Source organism: Drosophila ficusphila, unplaced genomic scaffold, assembly GCF_018152265.1.
Source record: "Drosophila ficusphila isolate 14025-0441.05 unplaced genomic scaffold, ASM1815226v1 contig_791, whole genome shotgun sequence".
NCBI classification, from domain to species: domain Eukaryota; kingdom Metazoa; phylum Arthropoda; class Insecta; order Diptera; family Drosophilidae; genus Drosophila; species Drosophila ficusphila.
The window spans coordinates 11,690,759-11,709,157 of record NW_025064737.1 but is presented as its reverse complement, the minus strand read 5'-3'; the positions used below and the strand labels follow the sequence as shown (position 1 = coordinate 11,709,157).

Genomic DNA, 18,399 nt, shown 5'->3' with positions numbered 1-18,399 from the left:
AAACGATAAAATACCAAACAAATAGTGTCATCCTTAATCGAGCGGTCGCACGCGTGTTTTGTTTATAACTTGAAATTGTTAAATATTAATAATACAAAAATGGAGGAGGTCCTTGACGTTATGCAGCTGGAGCACATGCAGTGTGATGTTTGCGGGGAGAAGACATTCCAAGAGCGGGAGGGCTTCTACTACTGTGTGGAGTGTGGCACCCAAAAAGACCAAATCCGCGCGGTGGACATCACCGCCGACGAGAACTTCAATGAGACCACTGCGGGGAGACACGCCTCCAGGACAATCCGTCAGCCAAAGGGGGCGGGAAAGACGGAAGACGATGAGATCACCTCGTGGGAGTTCTATAACTACATTCTGCGTGGTTTTCTGCAGGAGTTACTGAACATGGGCGCAAAGCCGGAGCTTAAGCTGATGACCCTGCAGGTGTGGGCTGCCTACATGGGTCGCATGGAGGTGGCCTTTTGCCGAAACAACGCTCTGGGATTGCCCAAGCTGAATGTACGGGCGCTGGTAAGGTGGGTTTAAATCAGACATGATTCCTTATGATTCTAGTATCCATATCACAGCTTTTAGTTATACAAACTTCTTTTTTCAGAGATGCTCGCATCATTTACAACCACAAGCGCACAAAGCTGAAAAGGGGCAGAAAAGGCACAGTTGGTGATCCCAATGACGAGCGCACCAAATTCAGATTGTGGAACAAGACCAAGGTACTTAAATGCTCAGATGATTGATTTTATTGAACTAGGAAAAATAGAATTGATTGGGGAACAGCAAGGGCAGCAGCAGTACGAATGTACGTTGATAAGGATTACTTGTTGCTTCCTGTGAAGTCTCCTCAACTGGCTCAGAAGCTGGAAATGGTGTTGTTAAGAAACTATCTAAACCAAACCAGTAAAATACTCACTCTCGATGGCCTCGGGAGCTCCTGGCGCAGGCTGCGCATAAACCACGGCCAGGATGGCCAAGCAAATCAGAACCAGACGCAGAGACATATTTGTGGCAAGTTAAACTGCTGAACTGATTTCCAGTTGCTCGTTATGGTCTTTTATAGCTCAGAACAATGCACGAACTTCAAATGTAAATTGCATAATTACCCTATTCATTAGTGGCAATCCATCTCAATTCTTATCTCCATAGCAACTCTAAAACCTTGCAATGTTTCGGTTTTTTTCAGCGTAATCTCGACGCCTCCGGCTACAACAAAAAGGAAGGACCTTCGGAATCCGAGGGAGAGCAGAGTCTCCGCCTTCAGTGGTCCGTGAATGCCCGCAAGTCCCTGAAACGCCAGATGCCGCTGAAGCACCTGGATAAGCACAGCAAAGACAGCAAGGGGAGCTTGTCGTGCCACGGCTTGAGACCCAAGGCCAAGGACCTGCACCACTTCGACCGCCACATGTTTTGCCTGAACTTCAACAAGTTGTACATAGTGCTGGCTATTGCCCTCAACATGGTGGAGGACGACATACAGCTGACGGACCTGATGCGATTCATCGATGAGGAGCACCTGTCCAAGCGAAGTATGCTCAGCTATCTCCCCGAAAATGTGGCCTCCAAGAGCAAGACACTTATAAAGGAGATGGAGTTTGGCAACCATAAGGACAAATGTACCTACAAGGTGCGTTAAGATTCTTTTTTGTACTGTAAATGTTTTACCCTGAAATTCGTTTTTAGCGTTTACGTCCTCATGTGGGTTACATGTCGCGATTCATAAACCTGACTGATTTCCAAACACCGAACCTGCACGCTCTGGCTGAACGCTATATCCTGGAGTTGGCCTTGCCTCCTCGTCTACTTAAGTACGTGGGTAGCCTCATCGATCTGTACCCTCCCAAGTTCATCAACCACATGGGCGCATACACGTATCCCCACTTCGAAGCCAGGGTTATGGCCTACATTGTCTATGCTATGAAGTTGCTCTTCGGTCTGGACGATGTCAAGGAGCAAAAGATATCTGAATCGGCGGCAAAGATCAACAAACAACTGTTGGATCTTGGAGGTGATGAAGCGCCCACGCTTTTTGTCTTCGACGAATGGATGAAGTTTGTGGAAATTCGGAAAGTGATTGTCTCACATTACAACCAAAGCTTTGCCCGTCGCTTCGGAGTGGCCACGCAAATTGGCCGCCAGGTGGATGACATCCTGGCCAAGGAGCGCAAAGAGAAGGAGCAGGGATATGGCTACGATGAGGTGGAGGGAACGGCGGCGTCGCGGCGCCAGCACGAAAACCTAACCCACATCATTGAAACATTGCTCAAGGAACACTTCGGCCAGTCCAGTCAGGAAATGTTGGACCTGGATCGCATTGAATTCCAGCCCAGCTTGACTCCAGCTCACTCCTACTTTAAGAGAATCCTGCTCCAATCCTCGCGAGCTGATGGAGCGCAGATGGCCTCGAAGATTCCTGACTGTATGCACATTGATCACAGGCAACGAGACCTCGATCCCTTTATTATGGAGACCGAAAAGCTATCTGATTATTTATCCCAACACGGCCTTAAACTTCGAGTGGAGGAGATCGCTTGCCAGGAAATTCAGGAAGTGGGCATATTCCGTCCACTCGAACATATGAACGGTAAAGGAGTTCGGGAATTTTGGGCAAACACTGACATCAAAACCGAAACATGGCTCGCCGAACTGAAGAGAAAGGAGAAACGGCCAGACTTCCGATTCTTTTATCCCACTGGAACCTATGGCCCTCGCTATTTGAAGAGTATAACAGCACGTCACGGAAGGCGTGAACAACTAGAGCTTAACAATCCCTATTGGGAGATGATCGAGACGCCCAGCTACATTCTTAAAGTGGACGATAAGGAGGTGCCTCTCGATAGCTTGAGCTCCCTGCAAACCTTCGAGGAGGGGAGCATGGAGCCATTAAAGGTTCCACTGGATTTGCCGCGTCGTCATCTGGAACGAAAGCAGAATACCGAGGAGACTGACAAGGAAACTGATTCCGATGGAAGGTCAGAAGTTCCAACTGAAGAGCCGGTAAACGATAACGACCTACTGCTCCACGTCTCGAACTTTGACTGCTGGCTCCTGCACGGCTACACAGCCAGGATTCGTGAGTGCGACAAGCGGGAGTTGCGCCAGCTGTTTTCCTGCTCGTTTCGCTGGCTCTTGGAGACCTGTTCCGCAACTATCGGCGTTGGCTGGCACGTGGTCTACGAGCAGCTGCTTGTCCTGGAGGTGATGTTCCACCACAGCATCCGGGACTGGAGCAACCACAAGGAACTTCTGTGCATTCAACACACTAATCAGAAGAAGGACATTCGAACGCTGGCCAGGACGTACAAGGAATTTTGGTAGAATGTCAACCTGTAACCAGACCAAAACCAAATTACAAATCCAGACCTCAAATTTACATGATAGCACAAAGTAAAAAGTAAATAAATGTAGTTTGATACGAAAAGGAGGTGGTATTGTGGTATTTAATTTGCAGGGGTTATCATAATTTCAGTCAGAAGGCGTGGTATGTACCTAAAATAGTCCCAATTACATTTAAATCAGCCAAACGTATTTTGAAGTACCAGGCGAACAGAAAGCTATAGAAGGGTTCTACTCTTCGAATTTATAACTCGTTCCCAAAAGTATGTTACACTTTTTTATGAAAAATTACCACGACTAAAACTCCCATCTAATGAATTCGGTTGGCCTGGTACTTGAAATAAAAGATTTCCAATTGGTCTCGTCAAATTCGATTCCTCTTAAGATTTTCCAATTGTGTCACATATATAATACATATGATACAATTGTATAACTATTTCCTAAGCTTATACTGCTAATTTTGAGACAATCCATGTCTTGTGAGTCTTAAATGTGAGTCTAGTCAATTAACTATTGTTAAATTTAGAACCCAACGTTGTGCGTTGTTTAGCCTTTATGCATTTTGTTCGACATATTTAATGACTGAAAAGGTATATAACTTCGAGTCACCGAAGCTAGGCAGAATAACAATTTTAAGGGACACCTTTAGTAATCTTTCTATTCGTCCAGCTATCTGTTACTTAACAATCTTAAAAAAATAAACACGTCACACCCACTGCAAAAGTAACCTACACACTTATTTTTGTATTTGTTCTCTATAGTGTGTAACACTCATCAAAAGTTCTAAATGTATAATGTACGGAACCTGTTTCTGTTCAAAGTCATCGGATAAATTGATTTAGATATTTACCCATGTCCACCTGTCTGTTTCGAAACCATTTGTCTAAAACCCTTCCGATAATTGTTTATAACTGACTCGGACTTTGCAAGTTCAAGAATCAAGAACGGACGATCGGTACACATTATGGGGATTTTTTAAATAATGAAGTACGACATAAACGATTATCGGAAATAGTTCATATGAGATGAAGCCTTAAGCGGCCAATTTATTTTAAATAAAAATCTAGTACATAGTGGTCTTCTAACGATGTATTAAATAGCACTGCTATTTTCATGGCCGCGACTATATGTGTGAAGGCACATTAACATCAATATCAATAGGCAAATTAGCGTTTATCAGAACAACAACAATCACATTAGCAGCAACAATGCGTGTCGCGGTTTTGTTTACAAAAATCTTCTTCAAAAGAGAGCGCCGGCCCCACGGTCATCGCTAACCAGAGAGAAAAGAGAAAAAAAGAGCGGGAGAGCAGTTGGGGAAACAGTGCAGCCAATATTATGAAAAACAAAACTATTAAAAAATGAAACTAATGAATAAATTACTTATTTATCACATAACTAAAAAATTTTATTAAATAACTTGTTACGCTGTTAGGCACTATTATTTTGTAAAAAAAAGGAATTTATAAAAGTGATATATCTGTGCTCCTATTGTACACTATTACATCAAGAAGTTTTTATAGGATATATTTTTGTATTTTTTTAAAACACAAAATAATCTTTTAGAGAACTTATTCTTTTTTCAAAATTTTTAATAGGTATTTAGCTATATGAAGCACGAAAAGCCCTCATCTCTGTTGGGGAGCAGTGAGAGTGGGCAAAGAAATCATAGGCGCGCATTCGCACGGCGCGTTTCAGTGCTAATTTTAACGTCGCCGCGTTGACTGTTTCGCCTTATTGCGGTTTCCTTATTTTTCACTTTTCCACTTGCTGCGAGCACTGAATTCAATTTAAATTAGTTTACATTGTGCCTTTGTACGCCTTTTGCCCGTCCAGTGTGATAACAACAAACAAAAGCCAACCGAAGTGCCGAAGAAGTGCAGTAAAATCGGATGTGCAGACAGGAATTTTAACCGTTGCAAATCAAGAAACTAAAAAAAAAACGATCTCTAAGCGAGGAAAATGAACAGCAAATAAAAATAAAAATCAGAATCGAAATTTAAAAATAGCCGAGTGCATGGCAAATTATGAGATATCTGAAGACGGTCAATTAAAATAAAAAATCGTGTTGGCTGTGATTTTATTTGGATTTCTTCTAGTCTAGCTGCTTTTGCTGGTGAGTTTGGTTTTTGTTTTCGAACATTTTTATTAATATGCGCGCGTGTGGTTTCCATTCTAATGTTACGGATAAGGAAAGACAGCTGTTTCAATACCGCCGAAAATAATGCTGAAAATGTTAAGAGTTTGGCTAACTAGTTACGTCAACCTTTTGCGGGGGCGTCGGCGATCCGATTCTCCAGTTTCTCTAGCCAAACCCCCGATCTGACCCCCTTTAGAGGGGTTCCAAGTCCCACTTGTTGACGTTCTTGGCGGTTTTTGAGGTTAACAACATTTTCAGGCCGCTTTGTTTCGCTGTGAGCCAAACAATAAACAACTATTGACTCGCACTGGCCATGTTTAGCAAGCCGATTTACAAACAATTAATAGCTACTATTTTGTCACTTGCTCACTTTTATGCCAAAATATTTGCCTAAGCTGTTCGCATTAGCAAATCGAACAAATTGCCGAGAATCGAAAAAAACAACATAGCACGCGCATTTATCTTGATTTCAAATCCATGTGACTGTATCATTATTTGTGGGCTTATAATTTGTTTTTCCAACTGGAGTCGGCCACCTCCAAGTTGGTCCTGTATTTTCTCGATGCTTTATAAACACAGTGAAACCTCTATAATGTAAAAATTTAAAGAAACAAGTTAAAAGGTTTTTTTCCAAAAAGAAAATGTGAATTAGTTTAAAGACTGTCAAATAAGCTTTCATATTAAGTTGCACGTAAACTTTCCGAAAAATTCTGTCTTCCAAGTGTTTGCCTTTGTCCTAACGTCCACTGTATATTAGGAATATGAGAATGGTGTTTGTCAAATGCTAATTAGTTTCATTATATCTGGCAGTCACGAGTGGAGTGAGGAGGCTGAGAGGCCGTGAAGTATATTAATTGGATGAGCCGAAACAGTTTGATAAGCACAATATTACTTGCCACAGATACAACCGGACATATGGTAGCAATCACGTCCGCCCGTCGAACTGTTTATCTACCCCCCCTCTCACGATAACAACAACAAAAGTAACGAACAGAACAGAAAACCGAAAAAAAATACCGCTGTCCTGCGTGCCGCCAATGGATGTCAAACCGAACAGACAGTTTGATGGACATTTTATAGACAGTTTGGCAAACGGGAGCGTATGAAATGCTAAATATAAACAATCCTAGGTATAACTATGTACGCCCTCCCCCAGTTTCTCCATTCCTCCACATTAAAGGCAAATTAGGCAAGCCAGACGAGAAGGCTTGACAGATCCAAAAATAATCAAAGCCGCAAAGATTTGGCAGGCAAATTGCGTCTACCTGGTCGGACTTTGGATGATGAGTGTGCCACGAATCGGAACGGCAAAAGGTGTCTCGTGTTATTTATAAATCTGTCCTTTTCCCAAAAAAAAAAGGAATCCCTGTGATACTTTTTGAATGGCTTTACTGGGGTTAGATAACAATTTAAATTTTTACAACTTTCCTATTTTTAAGTTGTAGGTAGTTGTTTGTGCTTTAAATAAAGGATTTGCCTTCAGCGTAAACATTTCACCTTCGCTTGCTATGATGTATGAACAATACTAATAAATAAAATCGTACACATTTAAAAAAAATCGTTTATAAATTTATTTTTGAGTTCCTTTTCCCGTTTCCGCTGCCTGTCTTTGTCATTTCCCGAACAACAGAACCAACAACTAAATCTCGACATGATTGTTTTCTTGAAAAACGCGCTATTTGTTTGTTATTGTTTTGGTTTTGTTGCTGTTTCTGATGCGATTCGGGGGAAAAGAAAAGCTGGCGCTTGTCTCTGCATCTATTCACATGCCACATACTTTTAATAGACCTTTCATTTCATTTGTTTATTTTCGTATCTCTAGTGTTCTGGCAGTTTATTTTTAAGCTTCAGTGACACCCATAAAAGGACAGTAAAAACGGGTTATAATAATATAATTTAAAAAAATTTAATTTCGAAAAATTCCATTTGGTTTTCGTCACATTTCAAAGAACAAAAGTAAAGAGAAATACATATTATTCTATACATAAAGGATCGATAGTAGATTGTGTTTTTTGATTATTTCGTATATATTTCATTATGTTCAACATGGCGTATACTTTATTTGTGACATAGCCTTGATATAGAGGGTTCCGAATAGTTTTTCTTGGCACATCTCGTAGTTTTTGTCACCTGGTACCCACTGTATTTCCCAGACCGAAGAAACGGAAAGATTTTTAATACGCGATTGGCTGGCGCACTCACGTTTCCACGGCTACGCGAGACATTGTAGACGCAGCCCATTAATTGGATTACAATTCTTCGCATTTTCCCTATGCGGTTTTCTTTTGATTTGTTGTTCCGCACGTTGATTTCTGCTTCATTCTTCTTGGCCATTAGTCATGCATATGTTGCGGCTCTTCAACTTGTTGCGTACGTCCGATTTTGCATATCCCACACCTCGCCCTCCCCCTCTATAAAAAATACACACATATATATATATCTACACATATCCCTCCTTTAATGAACGTGGTGGAATTTCGCCTTCATATTGTAACTGTATATCCGTGTTGCGAAAATGTGCGAAATAAATCGTACACAAAAACACATGACATATTTATAAACAGACGAGGACAACAAAATATGACTGGGCATTTCGATATTTTTTTTAGAATTTTTATTACAATTGGCCATTCCAAGATACAAAGGTAATTTGTTGAACAAAAACGTGCCACACATCATTAAAATGACCTGCCAAACCTTTCAAGCTGTCTTTGAAAATTGATATTACTTATCTTGAAGCTCCATTTATTTTCCTACAAAGTCTAAGTAGTAAACAAACTTTGCGTCATTTGAACAAACACGCCTAAGTTTTTTTTTTGTTGTAATTTTTGTTTGCTTTTTATGAACTTAAAGCTCAAAAGGGAAATTACATTTAAATACAAACATAGAAATCAAATAGCCAATAGCACAAATATTTTCACAACAACATTTTATCAGTTTATTTTTAATACCTTTGGCCTTTAGTTTTTGTTTATTCAATAAATTTAATGATTTTTCAACTGCTTGTTTGGCTTTCTCTTTTGAACGTATTTTTTGGAACTTTATTGGAAGACGTTATCTGTTTTGTTTTTGTGTCGCAAAAAATGCAAAACTATTAATGAGACAACAAAGATTTTATTGTACACATGTCCACGAAAATCCACATTAAATATGTTATTGTCTTTAACAATGTTTTTGTGCACTGCTGAAATTTTCCACTCTGACGTTTCGCGCTGCCTTCAGATACAAGATCAAATATTTAAACTTGGGATTAGCGAAATTGCCTTTTTGTGTAATTGTTAATTGGAACGCCAGCCAGCCTCTTTTCGTTTGGCTATTTATCGGGCGGAAAAAAAGATAACTTCAGAATGTTATTTCGACTGATGATCAATAAAAATACGAGGCCAAATGCGGCGGACACACCTCTTGGCTGACCACAAAAAGGGGAAAAAAACTTTAAAATTTATTAAACACGAAGGCGGCGGAATTTAATTCAAACCAAAAGCAGATGTTTTGTTCTGTTTTGCACGCAGACGTAATTTCTAAAGTAAACAAACGACAGGAGACGATTCATTTGCACAACCCATTTGTTTGGCAAAAGGTGAGATGCAGAGAGGGGCAAGGGGAGGTGTGCGACAGGTGTTAATTGCCCGACAAATTCAAAAACACGCAGCCCGCTCATGCGACTAAGTCGGAGACTCATGCAAACATGCATTATACAACCGGTGTGTGTGCAGCCGAGACGCTAATAGATTCGACCGTTCAATTTGCTTGCAGATCGCCGGATCAGGCCCGTTTTGGCCCCACTCTTCCATCGACTAAAAACCCTAATCCCCAATGGGTCGTTGGGGCCGGCAGAGTCCGGTGCTGGAGCCGCCGGACCCGCAGATGCAGAACACTCCCCCGCCGCCCACGCTCCCGCCGCGAACCTTTATGCGGCAGTCGAGCATCACGAAGATCGGCAACATGCTCAACACGGCCATCAACATCAACGGGGCCAAGAAGCCAACAAGTGAGTGTTAGCTATATTACTCTGCGATTATTATTGAGTGTCTTCATTGGTCGGGAACCTTAAGTAGGTCATGGTTTAAGAAAATTATACTTTTAAATAAGTGTCAAACAACCCCTTATCTTTAAAAATCGATCCATATGCAGTTGTTCCAGATTGATTTTGAATGTCTGGTCGAAATAAAAATATAAGCAAGTATGATTACAAAATATTGGTTTAAATACTTCATATGCGCTTACTCGTATTTAAATTTTCCGCTCGTCGTTAACAGTCGCATCGCTTTTCAACACTAATTCTTTCTTTTTTTTTCGTTTTGCTTATAAGATCCACTTAAAGACCACCTGTTGTTTCACATTTTCATCAAACCTAACTCCCCAATACGATTTGTTTTTAATTATAGATTATTTTTACATTTTCTCTTACCTACCTTATTTTCCTGAATTTGGATGATAAATTAAATGGCCTGGAAGTTATACAAAGACAAAATTTGGCATAGGTAATTTTGAAGTGGAATTTTTACGTAGATTTTAACAAGAACAAGAATTGGTGCGATGTTAGCAAACATAAACAAGAATTGGTAAAACCATTTTTCGATTTCAGTGTTGCCGGTCGTTTTCTTCTTACGTTGCGTTATTTGTTACGTTCGCGTTTTGTTATGTTGACGTTACTTTGCGCCGTAAGGGTCTACGTCTCTCGTAAGCGGTTACGCTCCCGTCTGCAGCCCTGGACTATTTTCCGATTGCGTTCTCTTATTGTAAAGTGCGAAATTTGCAACAAAATTTGTACTTCCATTTTGCGGTGAATTTGTCGCATTCTTTGGTCACAAACAAAGTTAAAACAGCGAGCGGGCGTGCGGGAGTTTTCAACAGCCGTGTAAATAGTAAAAAGTGCGTGCGAAAGGGAAAATCAAGAAGGAATGCCGCTTGTGCAAAAGCCACACTCACCAGCATTCACATTAATATTACGACGCAGCAGTGCAGCAAAAGAGGCGGCATTTTGTTTTTGATTGCGAATATTCGGTAGCAAAAAGGAAGGATTCATATTCATTGGATCACGCGGCGTTTTCCCAGCTGTAAAATAAAAAAGCATCGCAGTTATTTAGTGTTCCCATTTTGAAGGTTAGATTTCGCATATATTTTTTGCTCGGAATTCGCGATAAAACAAAGACGAAGCAAACGGCGCAAACGTGTGTGTCTGCTTGTTGGTGTGCGTGTTTCGTATTTGTTTGGCAAATTGCAATAAATAATAATAATTGTGGATTAACTGGCAAATATCGTCTTTTATCGGTGTGAAGTAATTTTTTGTATTCGCTCACGACCACCGGCTGCACTCGCCCTCTCTCTTTCGCACTCGCACAAAACGCACGCCAAAATTCTGCCGCTGCGCTGCCGACGTTGTCGCAAAAAAATTACAATTTCCCCTACTTTTGCAGTTCTTTCTTCCTCTACGTGCTTAAGTCGTGCTAACAAAAAATATAATTAACAAAGGAAACAAATGCATATACTAGATATACAGCAACAAAAAACCAAAGTGTAAAGGAATAAGTGAAAAAGAGAGAATCAAAAAATCGCGCTCAACTTTGAAACTCCAAATCGTCAGCAACAACAACACCACCCTCGCGAGAAAGAGACGGAGCTAGAGAGCGCGAGCGCAGCTCCTTTGGCCTTCTCCTTTTGTTCTTGTTATTTTTGTTGTCGCTCAGTTTTTTGTTGCTTCTGTGTTGTTGTTGCTGGCTGCTTAAAAATCGACGCAAACTGTTCAACTGTCATGGCCGGTAAGTTTAATTCTCTCCTCTTCTCCTTCGTTATTCTCGCCTCCTTTTGCCCGTCTTCTCTTTGCGTTCGTCGTTCGCTTTTTGTGTGGGAACTGCCAACTTTATTTTATACCCTGGAATTGGCGACTTTTTTGGATCTAATATTTTTTGAAAATCCCTACGATCCTCATATAAACAATACTTTTATGTTTAAGGTATAAATTCAAATAACTGTTTGGGCGTAGAAAGACCCACGCAAACATTTTCCCAAAGCGGTATTGAGGAAAATGCAAGGGTATTTACTTTCTGGCTTTGGCATTTCCTTGTTCTATTTGCGCTATTTCTGATCATTTTGATGTTGGCATTAAATTCACCCAAACGGCCGATAAACAAAATCAGTGAGAAGTAAACAAACTAGTCAAAAGTCTCGAATGCGTTAATCGAAAAACAACTTTTCCCTATCAACTAGCATTGATCTTTGCACTTGAACGAAACGCCGCCAGCGACGTGAACGGAATGCAAAAGTAAAAAATTGACAGGCCCCCGCAGCCCCTTATATTTTTTTTAAGCAAATGCCCGTCCCCGCCCTGCAATTGCATTATCTATTTGAAAAAGCCCCATGGAAGTAAACCACTTTTTAAACGTAAAGCACGATTTGTTACGAAAACAGTTAGCATCCGATAAGAGTTACTACTTAAATAAAATAATCTAAGCCCACAAATCTGACATAAAAAACATTTTTTTTTCCAACTACTGCAGCTCACATTTTGAAATGCGAATTGTAGGACCTTCTGCAAGGGTATAAAATTGATTTCATGCACATGTTTCGATACAGAGATACAGATACAATTGGCATAATTAAATAATAAACAATTGCACAAGTGCTGAGAATGCGGCGTACAAATTGCTTCGGTCAATAGATATAGAACCGTCGGAACTGGATCGTGTTTTTCGCCATGTGCAAATTGAGTTAAAGTCGCAATGGACCAAAGGAAACCCCTACCACCCCCTCGACTTTATTCAATTCCTCTGTTTGTTCCCAGACAACGTGACGTCGCCCAGGTTTCTAGATTTTTTTTCGTCAGTCCATGTGATGTATGCAAAATTATTTGGCAATTTTGTATGCAGTGTCTGCATGACTTTCTGAATAGTGTATCTGCAAGATACGCACAAGTGGGCATGGAAATCTCGTAATGTGCTGCACATGTAGAATTAGTTCAACAAAACAAAGTCGGCAAACAGACATTACATAAGTTTTTGATGTTCTGGCCCGGCACATACGCTTGTCATATGAATAGTAAAGATTTCCAGAGGGTTAAGTAAAGAGGGGGTAGATTGATGTGTGTCTTAGATTAGATTGGATATGGTAATTGGCGAGGGGAACGGCGAGGTGCTATAAACGAACGTTAGGGCTCTTTTGTGCTCAATTTGCAATGCAAACTTAAATTGTTCAAGAAGCCAAACAAGCTGAGATCATAACTAAACAACCAATCAATTATCGATTAGGTCGGACTTATACCATAGAGATTTCTTGGTAGACTTTAACAATACAAGCTAAAATGTAAGGCACCAAAGCGGCTTACCCTCCCAAAATGTCCTGCCCTCATTAATAATCCCTAACCAATATCCTTAATTGCTCAGTGGTTCAGCCATGTATATGAATTATTTCTCTAACGCTTTCCTTTGACAAAACTTATCCAACTGGGCTGCCAAAAAAGGATTTCCCATGCCCCACCCCCTCCTGTTACCTTTGCCCATTTTCACCTTGCCTTCTGTATTTGCCAGTCAATCAGTCCGTTCCGCCATTCTCTAGGTCGTTCAGTTGTTCCTCCCTATAGCGTATATAGACTGAAACCCAGATAGTATAGTAGTAGAAAGGGGATGGAGGGCTAGAGCTTTGGCTTAGCGGCGACATCGCGTGGTTGTGTTAAATAATTGTGTCAATATTTGAGTTTCATTATTTTGTTCCATTTCGCGGGCGCTCATGAAAATCTACTTATCTCTTTATGTACGTTTATATACGATCTAACAAATAAATAAGCGGGCAAAGCAAGTCGAGCGAGAGCAATTTCAGAGCAGTGTTTTTCTCATCTTTTTATTTTAGGAAATTTTCTGCAATTATTCGAGATTTATGTGGGAATAAAATGTGTTGTTGAAAAAGTAGAATACAATAAAAATCTCTGACAGTGATTTGAAGATATGCAAATATTTTTAAAACAATAATAAACATTTCAAATGTTTTGATTACCAGCTTATAATTTTAATTGTAACTTTTGCAACCAATAATTAAAATTATTATGGCACTATTACTAAACTTTTGCTTTCATTTTGTGCATTCACGGCGAGTTCAATGACTCCGAAACTGTAAATGGCTGGGTGCTGCATTTGCGTGGGCGGGTGCGAAACTCACATATCATACGACCTATAAATAGTGGCGAGAAATATCAGCAAAAACGGCTGAGTTATGACTGACTAATTGGGTGACTGCCTTTGATCCTATTATGGTGCAAAGTGCAGGGGATCTCGGTAGCAGCCGAGGCGGATAGTAGGAATAAATATATGTATATACAGATGTATATGCAATTGTTTCGCCTCGTCAATCACATCATGACGTCGTCAATGGCAGCAGGCAACGTCGGGCAGGAAAAAGCCAACAGACTGCCAACAGCCAACAGCGGATAATGAGGTCACAACACATGGGACTGGGCTGGGCAAGGGCTGCGCCAAAGAAATCAAACAAACAAAGCCCAATGAATATTTGGGAATGATGAAAAAAAATGGCCAAAATTCGCACACAGGCACAATAACAAAAAGGCCTATAGGCAGATACAAAACGAAACCGATTACTGTGGGCAAGGCAAACATTTGTACAATTACTTGACTTTTATTTATTATAGCTTCGGAAGTGTCATAAGTGGGAACTATTAGAAATTACGCTGCTGAATTGGTTTCTTAACACAACCTTTTTATATTTCTTAAATCTTTATTGATACCAACAACCTAATTTAGTACATCCCACTGTGTATAAACAGGGACATAGTTTTTCCAAATGGAATGCTCCCATTATGGAATAGCAGTGTAAAAAGTGGGGGTTTGGAGGACAGTAGAAACGTCATCGTTTACACAACGTACCGCAATCGCTAAAAGTGGCTGTGCAGAGCGAATTGGAAAACAAAAAAGGGGGTGTAGGCGGGGGCCTGGTTGTAGACTAAAGGCAGCAAGACAAGGAAACAGAAAGAATATTTGGCCAAGAGCTTAAAGGCTTTAAAGTGTTTCCATGATGGCCCAGTCAAAGAAGACCAGCGGCGGAAGGCCGAGTATGGCGTCATTAGCAAATATTTGGGCAAGCCCAGGATATCGTCGCCGTCATCGTTGTCCTTTCTTTTGCCATCTATTGATTGTGGGCATGTGTGAGTGAGAGATTTTTAAGGAAATCAAACGTTACATTTACTTCCGTGAGCCAGAGCCGCCTGGCTTTTTCAGTTGTCCAATCGAATTGGCAGTCAACGAATCGAACTCAAGCTGGCCGAAGGTGTCAACTCGCATACTCATCATTTGGTCCTGCTCTGTCTTTTCAGGTAATGGAGAGGCGTCCTGGTGCTTCTCACAGATTAAAGGCGCCCTAGACGATGATGTCACGGATGCGGACATCATATCCTGCGTGGAATTCAATCACGATGGCGAGCTGCTGGCCACTGGTGACAAGGGCGGTCGCGTCGTCATCTTTCAGGTGAGTTTAGGTCGTTATATGCGCCTGAATTTTATACTAATGTTGGACTTTTGCAGCGTGATCCTGCCTCAAAAGCCGCCAATCCGCGACGCGGCGAATACAATGTCTATTCGACATTCCAATCGCACGAGCCCGAATTCGATTACCTCAAGTCGCTGGAGATTGAGGAGAAGATCAACAAGATTCGGTGGCTGCAACAGAAGAACCCCGTGCACTTTCTGCTCTCGACCAACGACAAGACGGTCAAGTTGTGGAAGGTCAGTGAGCGCGACAAGTCGTTCGAGGGCTACAACACGAAGGAGGAGAACGGCCTGATCCGGGATCCACAGAATGTGACGGCGCTGCGAGTGCCCTCCGTGAAGCAGATACCGCTGCTGGTGGAGGCCTCACCGCGTCGCACCTTCGCCAATGCACACACCTATCACATCAATTCAATTAGTGTTAATTCGGATCAGGAGACCTTCTTGTCGGCCGACGACCTGCGCATCAATCTCTGGCACCTGGAGGTGGTCAACCAGAGTTACAACATCGTCGACATCAAGCCAACCAATATGGAGGAGCTAACGGAGGTGATCACGGCGGCCGAATTCCATCCGACCGAGTGCAATGTGTTCGTGTACTCGAGCTCCAAGGGCACAATACGATTATGTGATATGCGATCGGCGGCGCTATGCGACCGGCACAGCAAACAGTTCGAGGAGCCCGAGAATCCAACGAATCGCAGTTTCTTCAGCGAAATAATCAGCTCCATCAGCGATGTGAAGCTGAGCAACTCGGGTCGCTACATGATCTCCAGGGATTACTTGAGCATCAAGGTGTGGGATCTGCACATGGAAACGAAGCCCATTGAGACCTATCCGGTTAGTTGCTACAAAAACTATGCTTTGTTGCAGCACAAAATAGTGTATGAACTTTCGAAGAACCAAACAAAATTATCACTTTTTATTTATAGGTCCATGAATACCTGCGCGCCAAGTTGTGCTCGCTGTACGAGAACGACTGCATCTTCGACAAGTTCGAGTGCTGTTGGAACGGCAAGGACAGCTCGATAATGACCGGGAGCTACAACAACTTCTTCCGCGTGTTCGACCGCAACTCGAAAAAGGATGTCACGCTCGAGGCGTCCAGGGACATCATCAAACCGAAGACGGTGCTGAAGCCACGGAAAGTTTGCACTGGCGGCAAACGGAAGAAGGACGAGATCAGCGTGGACTGTCTCGACTTTAACAAGAAGATCCTACACACCGCCTGGCATCCGGAAGAAAATATCATCGCCGTGGCCGCGACCAATAACCTATTCATATTTCAGGATAAATTTTAGCCAACACTCCTCACAAGAACCACACCATACGCCACAATCACACCAGCAACTATAACTACAGAAACACCAACAACTACGAACACGCCTCATTCTAATAAGAACTCAATCGGTTTGTTTCAGAAGCGTTTTCAAATTTCACTCGCAATTCGATTGTTTGCCTAACAACATTACCTCAGGCCACTCCTTATCCACGCCCCTTTTTCCCCTTCCTGTCCCCAAAATCCAAGTTCAACAAGACCTTACATCATACATAATGCCATAGCAAAAGCTTTGTAATGTATTTTTGCGCAGAACGCGTATAACGAGAAACAAAACCAGAAACTTGAGAGAAGGAAACAAATTTTTATACATAACATTTATAAATAGTAAAGCGTAAAGTTGATTTCTTGTAGCGCAATTAAAAAAAAAAAAACACAATAAGAGTAATATTTAATGATACATTTGATTTTCCGAAATTTTTGTATAATTAGCGCCAGCGCCGAAGTATTTGTAATAAAAGATAATAATATACAATATAAAAACCAATCATAAAATGCATATTGTAATATTTTTTCTGTTCGCTTGTTAAGTTTACTATGAAAAGTCAAGAAACAAATGCGCCCTGTTTGCTCTTCTTTATAAACACAGACTTAACACGAATTTCCGATTGTTTATTCGTTCGACAATGTTCATTCCATGCAAAAAAGAGACGATAATCTGCGGAGCTTATCGATCACTATGTCTCATTTTAAGTCTCATCTCTATCGTCAGCAATCGAACAGCCGGAAGTTGTCTCAGTCAAAAACAATTCAAAATGCTCATTTAAAAACTTTAATTCACTAAGAACAGAAGGCAGAAGTCAATGAAGAGGCAGACGCGGAAGAAGTATGAAATAAATGCATTGATAAATATATATACATAAAAAAAGCAGCCTAAGTTTAAAATACAATTTAGTGTTCTCAATTCGTATAATTTAATATCTACCTAAAATGAGAAAAAATACAAACAAAAAGAAAACCACACTATTTTTATACGCTACATTTAAGCTAAGTATTGCTACTTTTAGTTAAACTATGCGTGCGTGCGTCCAAGACCAATTCTCACATATAGTCTGCCTGCCCCTAGGCCCCGCCCCCTTATTCATCGGTCAACGACTTTTCCAGCCTTTTTATTGTTTTTTCGTTTCTTTTGTCCATTGTCATGTTTTCCAGAAGAAACAAAACTGAACCATTTTTATAGGTTATCTAGTGTCTAGTGTTAACAAGAAAAAAAAAACAAATAAAACTAAATACAAACTATAAATGAAAGTAAATTTAAAAACGATGCGCTGAAAATGTTAAACGAAAAACTCTGAAAAATGTACGGCAGCAAGTTCAAAATACTGAAATGTAAACGCATAACTTGATGAAATAAAAACTTAAACAACATAAATTGTGCTTCTTATGAGAATAATAATATATTAATAATATTGTATTTTCAATAAACTAGTTATACGAAGTATAGAGAGTGCAGCGGGAGAGCAGATATAGAAATGAAACTACTAGCCGGATTCCATTCTCACTTTTTTGCCAACCCATAAGAAAAAGCCATTTACAAATATCGAAATTCTGTCAGTCAAGTTAGTTGATGGAATCTGGCTAAAAATTGTTCAAAAAATAAAATTGCAGTGAAAATTGGCTTAACCTGGCGTTAAAATCGCATACAAATTTATCAGAGTTTCAATAAAATTGTTTTGATTGCAAGTTTTAAATTTTCGGTTTAAATCCTCTTACTGAATTTTATTTGCAACGCACATCTTTATTCATAAATCTTTAAACATGCCTTTTTGTAAATAAAAACGCAAACACAAAAGAGAGAACCTAAAACATAAAACATTATTCATTAAATGAAATAAAATCCAAAGCAGTCGAGTAGAGGAACGGTTGCAATTGCTGTTTATATGAAAACGCAAAACAGAACAGATTGCAATTGATTAGTTTTAAAAACATTTATTGAATTGCTATTCAAAATAAAGATCTAATAAAAGCAAACTTAAGGGTAAAGTTTAGTTTTGCAAGCAAGAAAAATGAGAAAAATAAAGGAGATGTGTTTTAGTAGGGGGAGGGGGAAGGTTTTTACACATTGTTTTTTATTGTTTAAAAAAATTGAA

At 40.5% G+C, this 18,399-nt stretch overlaps 3 protein-coding genes and 1 long non-coding RNA gene across 8 annotated transcripts; 2 read left to right on the top strand and 2 right to left on the bottom strand.

Annotated features, from left to right (window-relative positions):
• Positions 1-11: 11 nt before the first annotated feature.
• Positions 12-3,428, top strand: LOC108098839 (TATA box-binding protein-associated factor RNA polymerase I subunit B). Its single transcript, XM_017202000.2, has 4 exons — positions 12-527; positions 608-722; positions 1,190-1,630; positions 1,687-3,428. Exons 1-4 carry the CDS (start codon positions 100-102, stop codon positions 3,319-3,321), a joined length of 2,619 nt encoding a protein of 872 aa, XP_017057489.1. The 5' UTR covers positions 12-99; the 3' UTR covers positions 3,322-3,428.
• On the bottom strand, positions 727-1,043 carry LOC108098840. The gene is made up of 2 exons (XM_017202001.1): positions 920-1,043; positions 727-866 (listed from the first exon to the last, which is right to left on the bottom strand). Exons 1-2 carry the CDS (start codon positions 1,005-1,007, stop codon positions 757-759), a joined length of 198 nt encoding a protein of 65 aa, XP_017057490.1. The 5' UTR covers positions 1,008-1,043; the 3' UTR covers positions 727-756.
• A 1,623-nt stretch (positions 3,429-5,051) lies between the features above and the next one.
• Positions 5,052-17,681, top strand: LOC108098890 (protein phosphatase PP2A 55 kDa regulatory subunit). 5 transcript variants are annotated; one of them, XM_017202079.2, is made up of 5 exons: positions 5,052-5,455; positions 9,236-9,470; positions 14,799-14,950; positions 15,007-15,810; positions 15,903-17,681. In XM_017202079.2, exons 2-5 carry the CDS (start codon positions 9,296-9,298, stop codon positions 16,269-16,271), a joined length of 1,500 nt encoding a protein of 499 aa, XP_017057568.1. In that variant the 5' UTR covers positions 5,052-5,455; positions 9,236-9,295; the 3' UTR covers positions 16,272-17,681. The 5 variants fall into 5 exon arrangements, with proteins under 5 accessions (XP_017057568.1, XP_017057569.1, XP_017057571.1 ...); XM_017202080.2 differs by lacking the exon at positions 5,052-5,455 and adding an exon at positions 8,949-9,059; XM_017202082.2 differs by lacking the exons at positions 5,052-5,455; positions 9,236-9,470 and adding exons at positions 10,203-10,340; positions 10,900-11,241.
• Positions 9,484-10,117, bottom strand: LOC108098892. Its single transcript, XR_001771887.2, has 3 exons — positions 9,895-10,117; positions 9,707-9,833; positions 9,484-9,637 (listed from the first exon to the last, which is right to left on the bottom strand). It is a non-coding gene; the product is annotated as an uncharacterized LOC108098892 (long non-coding RNA).
• Positions 17,682-18,399: the final 718 nt, after the last annotated feature.

Coding starts and splice junctions, on each gene's coding strand:
- LOC108098890 (XM_017202079.2), top strand. CDS start 9,296: ATGGGTCGTTGGGGCCGGCAGAGTCCGGTGCTGGAGCCGCCGGACCCG. Junction 14,951..15,006: donor GTCGCGTCGTCATCTTTCAG/GTGAGTTTAGGT, acceptor GGACTTTTGCAG/CGTGATCCTGCCTCAAAAGC. Junction 15,811..15,902: donor AGCCCATTGAGACCTATCCG/GTTAGTTGCTAC, acceptor TTTTATTTATAG/GTCCATGAATACCTGCGCGC.
- LOC108098840 (XM_017202001.1), bottom strand. CDS start 1,007: ATGTCTCTGCGTCTGGTTCTGATTTGCTTGGCCATCCTGGCCGTGGTT. Junction 867..919: donor AGCTCCCGAGGCCATCGAGA/GTGAGTATTTTA, acceptor CACCATTTCCAG/CTTCTGAGCCAGTTGAGGAG.
- LOC108098839 (XM_017202000.2), top strand. CDS start 100: ATGGAGGAGGTCCTTGACGTTATGCAGCTGGAGCACATGCAGTGTGAT. Junction 528..607: donor AATGTACGGGCGCTGGTAAG/GTGGGTTTAAAT, acceptor TTCTTTTTTCAG/AGATGCTCGCATCATTTACA. Junction 1,631..1,686: donor AGGACAAATGTACCTACAAG/GTGCGTTAAGAT, acceptor ATTCGTTTTTAG/CGTTTACGTCCTCATGTGGG.